The sequence below is a fragment of the Ostrinia furnacalis genome, unplaced genomic scaffold (genome assembly GCF_004193835.3).
Source record: "Ostrinia furnacalis isolate ACB-3 unplaced genomic scaffold, ASM419383v2 OfSCF4792, whole genome shotgun sequence".
NCBI classification, from domain to species: Eukaryota; Metazoa; Arthropoda; class Insecta; order Lepidoptera; family Crambidae; genus Ostrinia; species Ostrinia furnacalis.
In genome coordinates, this window is record NW_021135031.1 from 24,663 (window position 1) to 37,423 (window position 12,761).

General features: G+C 46.7%; 1 protein-coding gene across 1 annotated transcript in view; it reads right to left on the reverse strand.

Moving 5' to 3' along the window:
- Positions 1-36: 36 nt before the first annotated feature.
- The window catches only part of LOC114360020 (tau-tubulin kinase homolog Asator-like), a 47,118-nt gene continuing 34,393 nt past the window's right edge, over positions 37-12,761 (reverse strand). The window contains exons 6-12 of the mRNA XM_028314572.1: positions 11,750-11,888; positions 10,998-11,148; positions 5,947-6,088; positions 3,925-3,997; positions 2,840-2,969; positions 1,390-1,529; positions 37-267 (exon numbers count right to left, since the gene is read on the reverse strand). Of these exons, the coding sequence (XP_028170373.1) occupies positions 37-267; positions 1,390-1,529; positions 2,840-2,969; positions 3,925-3,997; positions 5,947-6,088; positions 10,998-11,148; positions 11,750-11,888 (1,006 nt within the window). The remainder of the gene's footprint in view (positions 268-1,389; positions 1,530-2,839; positions 2,970-3,924; positions 3,998-5,946; positions 6,089-10,997; positions 11,149-11,749; positions 11,889-12,761) is intronic.

A 12,761-nucleotide genomic window follows, 5' to 3' on the forward strand; every position in this document is an offset into this window, starting at 1 on the left:
TGGCTTCTGTCTTATCCACAGGTGACCTAGATAGACCTAGAAGTTTCTAGAAGCTCTCAGAACACTTACATCCTTCTCCCAATCGTAAGGATCTGCATCCCTGACGCCTCTCCGCTTGCAGCACCGTTCAAGCAGTGCGGTCAGCATGGCATAGTCCGGAGTATCCGCATATTCCAGCTGTTGGACGTGTTCCAAGAACTGACGCAGCTCTGAAGGCAAGTGTTTGAGGAGCAACCGGTGGTCGTATTTCTCTTTCATGAGGCCGACCTGTGAGAGAAATATAATAATAAATAAATATCCTTAGACATTTTACACTACGCTTCTAGTCCCAAACTAAGCAAAGCTTGTACTATGGGTACTAGACAACGAATATAAACATACTTAAATACTTTTTTTTGTAAATACATACTTATTATACATAGAAAACACCCAGTCCGATACAAACAAATATGTTCATGCACACAAATGTTTGTACTGTGCGGGAATCGAACCCGCTACCTCCGGAATAGTAGTCCGTTTCGAACCACTACACCAAACGGCCGACATATGGAAAATGTTAGGTAACTTTCTGTGAGATCGGTACGAACACGAAAAACTTTCGAGTTCGAATCGTTGGCGTATTCGAATTGCCATCAAAAGATTTAGTACGAAAACTACAACAGCGCCCTTGTGAACGAGTCGTAAAGTGAACTTAGTATGAGAAATGGTTGCACGAAACTTATTTTGAGAATCAAAATTGTCACGTTATCGTTTAATTCGAAGGTTGAGTATCGAATTTTGTCGAATACGCAAACGATTCGATTACGTTCATGCTAGAGGTACCGTATTACATATTAAGGCTGCGTTTCCGCCAGAGATGTGCGAGGATGCGTAGCGAGGGATGTGTTTGTAAAGAACCAATAGAATCGCTTCATTTACCTCTACTCGGTATTGAACGTAAGAATGTCGATAGTATTGCCATTATTTTTGGACGTAAAATATCGATAGTATTGATCCTAAATCACTAACGATACCCAGAGTATTTTTCGAGGTCGAATATCGATAATTCAACAACACTAGTGTCAACAATTGTCTATGAATTACATTCCATTGTCTATATCCCAACAGTTCCTAGTCCTTGATATTTCCGCAACACTAGTGTCAACTGCTTAATGAGGGTTTTCGCGAATGAAAGATCCGCTAGATGGCGGGACGTGGATGTGGGGTCTGACTGCTGCGTATTTGGTGGACTTTGACATATCTGTCAATGTCATGTCAAAAATGACCAATCATGCAGCTTTTGGACCTCGCGTCTACGTATTGCCATCTGGCGGATTTTTCATTCGCGAAAACCCTCATTGTCTATGAATTACGTCATCATTGTCTATGACATCTTAGTCTATGCCTCACCTGTTCCTTGTCTTTAATCTTCCTCCACGGTAGCTGTCCGTTAACAAATTCCACCAGCATGTAGAATAATGACCACAAGTCGTCGTGGCGGCCCATCTCTTTGTTCTTGTGGGCGTTTATGGACGCGTAGCGGACCGTGCCTGCGGACAACACATGTGTTATAATATAGGGTGTTTATAAGTGTGTTCTGCATAATATGATACATACAGGATGTTGTACAAATAACGTGCCCAATGAAAGAAGATATAGACAAGTATCACTATTTCATCGTCAGGGCGTCTACTGCTGAATATAGGTCTACTAATGACTTCAGATAAGCAATTATCGTCTTTAAGCTACAATATCAATCAGTCTAAACTTGCCTGAGAATCGATCTAAAACTTACCTTAAAATCGATCAATGGAAGGACTCTAATGCCCGTTTTCACCATCAATACCTAATTTTTAAGAGACCCCTATGTAAACAAAATTCCTGTTATTTGTTACCATAGGGGTCACTTAAAAATTAGGGATTGATGGTGAAAACGGGCATAAATCGCTCAAACTATCGAAAGCACTACCGTTCGGCCCACGACATCGATATAGATTTATTACGATACGATATGTATTTATTTAAGAATAGTATCGAAAAATTCATGTTAATATCGACAGTGCCGGAAACAAATTGGTGGCGTAACCAAGCCGATACCAGTTGATGTAATAATATATTTTGTAGGTGGCGCCTAATGAGAAGACCGTTGGGTGGGTGAAAAATAATTTATCCACACTTTTTTAACACGGCAACTCAAGGATCTACAGCTTGGCCTCCAATGAAACCCAACCAGTGAAGGTTGAGTAATCCCGGGAGATAGCTAACTGTCTTGGACAATCGTAGAACCAACAAGACCGTTGTGTGAGCGCATTAAGACAGTCCTATTTCACATCTGAAGCAGTTTTTAAAGTCAGCAGGCGCAGGTATGAAAGCGTTAGAAGACAACCCTATTTCACCCCTAAACAGTTTTTGAAGTCAGCTTTACTTCATTTTGAACCGCGTGATAATGTGACTATAGTCAAAATTCAAATATTTTATTCAGTTCGCCGTGTGGTGACGGCAGAGTAGAATACATTTGTCACCAACCCCTACTCTTCCCGCGGGTGTCGTAAGAGGGACTTAGGGACTACACAAAAAACAGAGAATGGGCAGCAGCGCTCTCTGAAAAACATCAATCTTTTAAACTGCGATCTCCAACCCGCCTGCCAAGCGTGGAGATTATGGCAAATCCCTCCACCATAGTGGAGGAGGCTCATAGTCCAGCAGTGGACTGTAAAGGGCTGTTGATGATGATGATTCAGTACATAGGCCCTTTTCAGGGCACTTATACACGTCCCAAATATACATAGCTTGGCCTACCACTACCTAGTTAAAATTATAACAAGACCGTTGTGTGAGCGCGTTAAGACAGTCCGCTCACCTCTGAAGCCTGCGGCGGCGCGCGGCGGCCGCACCTGCCCGTTGCTGGTGGTGTACTGACGCGCGAGCCCGAAGTCTAACATGTACACCTTGCGGCAGTTGCTCGGGTGCCGGCCTATGCTGAAGTTGCTCTGAGGAAACACAAGTAAGTACTTTTATTAACCGAAATAATTTTGTTATCAATTTGCAAATAAACGATATGAAAGAAGTGCCGTCATGACAGAAAACAATCTGTTGTCATGACAATTACAACCCTGATAGCAATGATATAGATGACCCACGCTGAACTGTCCCACCAAACTCAATGACAGGGAGGCGCTACCATCGTTCAACTATATGGTTTCCAAAATGGCAAAAATCGTACCCAGCGATCCGGTATTGACGGTGGCGCCCCACTGTCAATTTCATGCATAGGACAGTTCAGTATTTTGGAACTATAGCAATGATAGCTTCTAACATTCCAGAGCTGTAACTGTCATGATAACGGATTGTTGGCTGTCAACTGCTACAAATAGGTCTAACGCTAAACTCAGTCAGTGTCTGAGGTATGGGGGGAGGCACGGGAGGGTGTGGTTTTATAACGTCAAACGTCATCGAGATTTCAGATTTTCTTAAGATTTGTATGCTTCCCATACCACAGGCACTGATTGAGTAAGTGCTGCTAAAGCCTGGTCCGTGAACACGTAGAATGTTGTTCAATGACCCCAAGCTCGCTCGCGCGTAATTATGTTGCTGTCGCGCTCGCACACTCACTGCGGGCGCCCGTCGCACAGTCGCGACAGCAACATAATTACGCGCGAGCGATAAGGATGGGTAGCTTGGGGTCATTGGACAAAATTCTACGTGCTCACGGACCAGGCTTTAGATGTATAATTTTGTTATTAATTCGCGGAAATAATTAAAACAAACTATGAAAAGACCGTTAACCACTAGCTATTGACGAAATATTATTTGTGGTGACAGCAAGTGATAGCCCGGTAAGTGATTTAACAATACATCAAATAAGTCGTGAAACCTGGTACTGAGACAGGATTTTAAGTATATTTTTATTACAAAAAATCGTATGAAAATTCTACTTATACTTACAGGTTTAATGTCTCTATGAAGGAATCCTACTGAGTGGATAGAGTCTATCGCTTTGAGTATCTGTAGACCCAATCTGTAACAAAATTTATTATGTTATGCAGAACAAAGTGAGGAAAAGACAAAAAAATAGGCAGAGTAAAGAGTAAAATAGGACCACTTCCCCTTCCCGCGGAAATCGTAAGAGGCAACTAAGCCAACTAAGGGACAAATATGCGAGCATCAGGCCTCCCCAACCCGTCTGGCCTGTGTGGCGAGTGTAGGACAAATCCTCCTGGATTTGGTAAATTAGAGGGTGTCGTCTTCTGCAGTGGAGAATAAATGACCTGAGGATGAGGATGATGAATTGATGACGTCGCAACGTGTGACACCCACAAAAAAGGTAGACCTGACTGACCTCGTAAAGGTTGCGGAAAGATGCTGAATGCAGGCCGCTGCCAACCAGCTACTCAGGAAATCATTGGTGGAGGCTCTGTGGCTAAAATAATGATATTTACTTGAGCGTGGTAGACAGTGAAAAGGCGCCTCTTGACTTCTAGCTCCGTTATCTTCTGGCCTTGAAGCCTCATTGCTACGAGCTGATGATGATAATGATGACGATGATGATTACCTGAGCGCGGTAGACAGTGAGAAGACGCCTCTTGGCTGCTAAAGCCCGGTCCGTGAGCACGTAGAATTTTGTCCAATGACCCCTAGCTACCCATCCTTATCGCTCGCGCGTAATTATATTGCTGTCGCGACTGTGCGAGCGCGATATCAACATAATTACGCGCGAGCGATAAGGATAGGTAGCTAGAGGTCATTGGAAAAAATTCTACGTGCTCACGGACCAGACTATAGCTCCGCTATCTTCTGGCCTTGAAGCCTCATCACCATGAGCTGATGATGACGACGATGATGATGATGATGACGATGAAGATGATGATTACCTGAGCGTGGTAGACAGTGAGAAGGCGCCTCTTGGCTGCTCCGTTATCTTCTGGCCTTGGAGCTTCATCACCACGAGCTGATGATGATGATGATGATTACTTGGGCGTGGTAGACAGTGAAAAGGCGCCTCTTGACCCCTAGCTCCGCTATCTGGCCTTGAAGCCTCATCACCACGGGCTGATGATGATGATGATGATGATTACCTGAGTATGGTTGACAAAGAGAAGGCGCCTCTTGACCTCTAGCTCCGCTATTTGGCCTTAGAGCCTCATCACCATGAGCTGATGATGATGATGATTACCTGAGCGTGGTTGACAGTGAAAAGGCGCCTCTTGACCTCTAGCTCCGCTATTTGGCCTTGGAGCTTCATCACCACGAGCTGATGATGATGATGATGATTACTTGGGCGTGGTAGACAGTGAGAAGGCGCCTCTTGACCTCTAGCTCCGCTATTTGGCCTTGGAGCTTCATCACCACTAGCTGATGATGATGATGATTACCTAAGCGTGGTGGACAGTGAGAAGGCGCCTCTTGGCTGCTAAAGCCCGGTCCGTGAGCACGTGGAATTTTGTCCAATGACCCCTAGCTACCCATCCTTATCGCTCGCGCGTAATTATATTGCTGTCGCGACTGTGCGACGGGCGCCCGCAGTGAGTGTGCGAGCGCAATAGCAACATAATTACGCGCGAGCGATAAGGATAGGTAGCTAGGGGTCATTGGACAAAATTCTACGCGCTCACGGACCAGACTATAGCTCCGCTATCTTCTGGCCTTGAAGCCTCATCACCATGAGCTGATGATGACGACGATGATGATGATGATGACGATGAAGATGATGATTACCTGAGCGTGGTAGACAGTGAGAAGGCGCCTCTCGGCTGGGCGCGGCGTAGCTCCGCCAAGTTTGGGCCTTGGAGTTGCATCACCACGTAGTTGATGATGATAATGTTAAAGGGTGGTAGAGACAGCAAAAAGGTGCCTTATGACCTCTAGCTCAGTTATCTTTTGGCCTTGGATGAGGCATCACCATGAGCTGATGATGACGACGATGATGATGATGATGATGATGATGATGATGATGATGATGATGATTACCTAAGCGTGGTGGACAGTGAGAAGGCGCCTCTCGGCTGGGCGCGGCGTAGTTCCGCCAAGTTCCGCCCTTGGAGTTGCATCACCACGTAGTTGAAGCGAGCATTGCGACCGCAGCCGATGAAGCGGCAGACGTGCTCTTTGCCTGTAAGAATAAAAAATATTACATTTATTTATTGTGTCTATAGCAAATATTTGAATAACCAATCAGAAGTGAAGACAGAAAATAACGAAAACTGACTGGTTATTCAAATAGCGAACGAACTAAAGTCGCTGACATAGCCGAACGGATTATCAAGCTGAAGTCGCAATGGGCAGGGTTCATAGTACGCAGAACTGACGGCCGATGGGGCAGCAAGGTTCTGAAGTGGAGGCCGCATACCGGAAAACGCAGCATGGGACGTCCACCCACAAGGTGGACCGACGACATCATATAGGTAGCAGGAAGGCGCTGAACGCAGGGCGGTACCAACCGGGCAACATGGAAAGCATTGGGGGATGCCTATGTTCAGCAGTGGACGTCCTATGGCTGAGATGATGATGATGATGATTCAAATAGCATCAGGGAAGAGCGAAGAAGTAAGCTCAAATACTTGGTGACACCCAAAGTGGCCAAAAAGTTAACAACACAACCTTATTCCAATTGTAACAAAGACGTGTTGCGAACTTTTTGGCTACTGACTGAAGCGTCGTGCTGTCATATGACCAGGAGTGCCCACCATTCCCAAGTTTAGCACCCCATGATGGTACCTCCAGCTAACTTCTAGGCTACCCTCATTCAAGTAGATACTCTCCTCTCAATTTGCAGCTTCTGAGCAGGTGCTCAGAAGCTGTTTAGAAGATGGAATCTAAGCAGTTGCTTAGATTCCACCTCCAGCTACTGCTTCTAGATCTAGGCTCTCATGTAGCTCATGCTATGACGACCTTGGACTTGAGAGTTGGATTTACAAGTTCTCTTTCCCTCTCTCTCTCCACTCCTCCTCTATCTTAGACCACTTCTTCCAAGCCGCTAGTCTCCATAGTCTGGTGCCTCGTGCTGTGCTGAACACTCACGCAGCTCCTTCAACAAGGTCACCTCCATCTTGAGAACCTTTCGGTCAAGCCAAAAGAGCTTCCTCGTCGTAATGATGGCTAGCTAACTAGATACTAGTACTTCTCATACTACTTCCCTCCCTCTCTCACCTCTTAGTATAGTTTCTCTCTCTGACCTTGCAACTTCTTAAAAGGCTTGAGTATGACGAACTCCATCTTCAGGCTATCGCTAGAAGTCCTAAGTCTAAATAGTCTGATGCTCCAAGCTATCATAATCACTACAAGCGCTTACCTTGAGCGCAGCGTTCTTAAGTTTGGTAGTGTAGGGGCTCCTGGTACCATCGTTAGGGGTATAATGGTCCACGAGCGCCTACCTCCAGCTAACTTCTCCTAGGTCCTACCCTCATTTATCTGGGTACTCTCCTTTACTCTATTCACAGATTCTAAGCACCTGCTTAGATTGCGCTGATTCCACCTTCAGCCACTGCTCTTAGGTCTAGCCCTTCAAGTAGCTCGTACAATGATAACCTGAAATGTCTCTAAATTGCAGCCCTCACGTAGTCTCTCTCTTTTCATGTAAACCTGGAGCATCTCAAACGCCCGCCCTCATATTCTCTCTCTTTCTCCCTATCATCTCTCCCTCTCACCTTGCAGCTTCTTGAGTACAGCCACCTCCATCTTGAGCACCTGCTTGGGCTGGCGCGCCGATTCCACCTTGAGCGCCACCTGTTCTTGGGTCACCAGGTCCAGACCCTCGTAGATCTCCTCGCCTCTCACTTAGCAGCTCCTAGAGTATACCGACCTCCATATTCAGCCCGCTAGAAGACCAGTCTAGACTAGACTGCCGCCAGAAGACCTAAGTCCTTCTCCTTGTGTTATGATGACTAGGAGCACTGAGCTGCAAGATTACTGCTCTTAGATTTAGCTCCTTATATACTTTTCTCTCCTTAAAGCGTCTTCAACACCAGGTTCTTCAGTGTAACGCTAGAAGACCTAAGCTTAGACTGGCTGGTGCCTCATGCTGCTACGTGACCAAGAATTATTTCAGACTACCTGTAAGCTGACGCTCTGGTCCAGTCCTTCATATAGCTAATACAATAATGACCTGAACCGTTTCCAGCCCTTATATTCTCTCTGTCTCTCGCTCCTCTCACTTTGCAGCTCCTGAGCAGGTGCTTAGAAGATGGAATCTAAGCAGGTGCTTAGATTAACGCGCTGATTCCAGCTTGATGATGATGACTTGGATCAAGCCCTATCAGTCTGCCACCTACCAGAACCTACTTTTTTTTCTCTCTCTTTCTCCCTATCATCTCTCTCGCTCACCTTGCAGCTTCTTGAGCACAGCGACCTCCATCTTGAGCACCTGCTTGGGCTGGCGCGCCGACTCCACCTTGAGCGCCACCTGCTCCTGGGTCACCAGGTCCAGACCCTCGTATATCTCCTCGCCTCTCAATTAGCAGCTTCTAGACTATCCTCCTCAGCCCATTGCTAGAAGACCTAAGTCTAGTCTGATACCTCTAACTGTCTTTACTGTCAAAATGGTCAGGAGCTTACGCGCCTTGAATCGTGAAGATTACCAGAATCTATACCTAACAGCTCTTAAGCACCACGACCTTTTACTTCACACTCCTTGCTTCCAAGAGTTCCTAGTCTAAACTGTCAGACATCAAATACGCATGATGCTCTTACTTACAGGGTCCTTATTTCAGCCCATCGTTCTTAGATCCAGTCTCCCGTGCCATATGATGACCAGAGCCTCCACCATCCAGCATCTTGAGCACCTACTTAAGCTGACTGCTGGACTGGACTTAGGAGCCCTGATCTGAACCGTCTCTTAACTCCTGCCCTCGCGTTATCTCTCTATAGAATCCTCATCCTCTTACCTTGCAGCTTCTTGAGTCCAACCCTCACGTAGTCTTTCATGTAGACCTGGAACTTTTTCTCTCTCTTTCTCCCTATCTTCTCTCTCGCTCACCTTGCAGCTTCTTGAGTACAGCCACCTCCATCTTGAGCACCTGCTTGGGCTGGCGCGCCGACTCCACCTTGAGCGCCACCTGTTCTTGGGTCACCAGGTCGAGACCCTCGTAGATCTCGCCAAAGCCGCCGCCGCCGATTTTCTTCACCACCTGGGGATATAGAAGACTATGTTAATACAATATTTTAACTACTTTTCTACCTTTTTCTGGGAGTGTTTTAGGCCTTTTTTTAAAGCGACTTTTTTCTCTATCAAACCACCGTGCTGCCTACACAGCACCGGCGGCAAAACGCTGTCATCACAACACAGGCGGCAAAATGCTGCCGCAACGTGCCGTAACTCCTAGTAAAATGCAACAATCACCGCACAGGCGGTTAAATGCCATCCTCGCCGGCCTGATACCACGCTCGCTGGCCTAATGCCACCATCGACTAGAAAATTTCCCCCCTCATCGGTAATATGCCATGCTGAAGCCCCTCAGCTAAAATACCATAACAAAGGCGGCATAATGCTCACTCAGCGGCAAAATGCTCACTCAGCGACAAAATGCTCACTCAGCGGCAGAACGCTCACCTTCCACCGCTCCTTAACCACGTGTCCGGGCTGCAGCAGGTCCTCGGACGCCATGGTGATGTGGTGCGCGCGCCGCGAGGTGTCGCAGTGGGACGCCTCGCGTGACACGTGCCCGCCGAAGTTTGGGAGAGAGATGCCTCCAGCACCGGCAAAATGCCGCCACCAACGGCAAAATGCCGCATAGTAACCCCCAGCAAATGCAGCACCTAGCGGCAAAATGCCGTCCTCACCGGCAAAACACCATACTCACCGGCAAATTGCCGCGCAGTGACCTCCAGCAAAATGCCGCTTTTACAGCGCCGGCGNGCCCGCTAGAAAACCAGTCTAGACTAGACTGCCGCCAGAAGACCTAAGTCCTTCTCTTTGTGTTATGATGACCAGGAGCACTGAGCTGCAAGATTACTGCTTTTAGATTTAGCTCCTTATGTACTTTTCTCTCCTTAAAGTGTCTTCAACACCAGGTTCTTCAGTGTAACGCTAGAAGACCTAAGCTTAGACTGTCTGGTGCCTTATACTGCTATGATGACCAGGAATTATTTTAGGCTACCTGTAAGCTGACGCTCTGGTCCAGTTCTTCATATAGCTAATGCAATAATGACCTGAACCATCTCGAACCTTCATGTTCTCTCTGTCTCTCGCTCCTCTCACTTTGCAGCTCCTGAGCAGGTGCTTAGAAGATGGAATCTAAGCAGGTGCTTAGATTAACGCGCTGATTCCAGTTTGATGATGATCAAGGCTGGAATCGAACTTTCCATCAGTGGTAGCTAGCCAGGCGGACTTGGATCAAGCCCAATCTGCCACCTACCAGAACCTACTTTTTTTCTCTCTCTCTCTCTCTCCTCATCTTCTCTCTCTCTCACCTTGCAGCTTCTTGAGTACAGCGACCTCCATCTTGAGCACCTGCTTGGGCTGGCGCGCCGACTCCACCTTGAGTGCCACCTGCTCCTGAGTCACCAGCTCCAGACCCTCGTAGATCTCCTCTCCTATCACCTTGCAGCTTGCATCTAACCTTCCTAATCACCTTGAGTATGACGAACTATAGCTTCTGCCCACCGCTAGAAGACCTAAGTCTAGACTGTCTGATGCCGAGGCATCAAGAGCACTCTTAGTCATTATGACAGCTATCAAGCTGTCAGAATGGCATAACCATGAGTGCTCTTTGCCCACCATTCCTAAGTTTAGCCCCTCAGGATGGTACCAGAAGCGCTTAGCTCCAGCTAACTTCTACTAGCTCCTATCCCCGTTATGAGCTACTTCTGAGCAGGTGCTCCAGTAGAAGCTGCTCAGAAAGTGGAACCTAAGCTGGTGCTTAGATTAACGCAGCCACTGCTACCAGGGTCAGCGCTTCATGTAGCTCGTGCAATGATGACCTGAAGTGTCTCTTAATTCCAACCCTCACGTAGTCTCTCTTCTTTCATATAGACCTGGAACTTTTTCTCTCTCTTTCTCCCTATCATCTCTCTCTCTTTCTCACCTTGCAGCTTCTTGAGTACAGCGACCTCCATCTTGAGCACCTGCTTGGGCTGGCGCGCCGACTCCACCTTGAGCGCCACCTGCTCCTGGGTCACCAGGTCGAGACCCTCGTATATCTCGCCAAAGCCGCCGCCGCCGATTTTCTTCACCACCTGGGGATATAGAAGACTTTGTAAATACTGAACTATTAGAAGTACATTAAGAACGCTTTCACATTTAGACGATTTAGCAGCGCGACAAACGCGCGACAGACGGGCTGCCGAAAATTTCATACTATGTGACAGCGGATGCCTTCACATTATAAAAAGTCGCTGCAGTCGCGCTACTAACGCCCTAATGTGAAAGCGCTCTTAGAGGTATTTGCAGATCCCTTTTTCAGGATCCTTTTTAAACCATTAGAGAGCTGATACCTTTAATAATGCTTTTTTTAGCTTTTTTCTTTTCTTTATACGATTTGTGTGACTGAAAATATCTTTCAGTGGACGTTTCATAATTCATATCCTAAGTGGGTGTTTTGCCACATTTAGAACTAAGTAAATCCACTGAACATCTCCGTCCATTTCAAACTTGCATACCCAAACCACAGTAAAATGCCGCTATTACAGCACCCAACGGCAAAATGCCGCCATCATAGTGCCTAGCGGCAAAATGCCGGTCATCACCGGAAAAATACCACGCCGTAGCCCCTCATCAAAATGCCGCCAGTTTCGCAGCGCCGGCGGCAAAATGCTCACCCCCCGGCAGAAAGCTCACCTTCCACCGCTCCTTAACCACGTGCCCGGGCTGCAGCAGGTCCTCGGACGCCATGGTGATGTGGTGCGCGCGCCGCGAGGTGTCGCAGCGGGACGCCTCGCGTGACACGCGCCCGCCGAAGTTTGGGAGGGTCCGCGACCTGGTGAGAGAAATGCTCACTCAATGAGGGCTATCGTTTTTATACTTAACAGTTGGCACCCCTGGCGATTGACAGGACGTTACTCTACAGTGGCGCCATCTTGATGAGTGCAAATGCGATAGTCCTCCTACCACTTTAGCACTCACCAGTTGGTGCCACTGTCTTCGCTACTAGCAAGTGACAGGACCTTACTCTACAGTGGCGCAAACTGGTGAGCGCTAAAACGATAGCCCTCATTGGGTCCCATCAATGCTGCCAGTCTTTACCGAAAGTGTACGGGGATAAAACTCCTATGTTTTTCCTAAAGTCCTCATTTATCTCTCATCATAGTCAGAAAAACCTGGATAATTTTTCCTTCGCTTAAACCACTAAAACTACTTAGTACAGAGTCTTTGATTTGAGACTCTGATGCCCGTTTTCATCATCAATCCCTAATTCTTAAGTGACCCCTATGAAAACAAAATTCATGTTATGTGTTACCATAGGGGTCACTTAAAAATTAGGGATTGATGGTGAAAACGGGCATGAGTAAAACAGTTTTTATCCTGGCTTTTAGAAGTTTTTGCCACTTTCTTGTGACAGACCGAAAATCGCCCGGGAGAAGTCGCGGTCAAAAGGTAGTTATCACATGCGTAAAATGTCCTTATAAAGATTATTCTTTCCTTTTAAAATTACTGAAATCGAACTAGAAATAAAAAGATACACGTGACTAAAAGTTTTATGGAATTACCTGAGCGTGACGTCACACTACATGCGCCCATGCTAAAGTATCAACGTGTACAGTGACGTCACGCACGAGAACACAAAATCTTGAGTATTTCTATAGATTTTCGAAAAAGAAAAGCACAACACTTGCACAATTTGATAATGCCA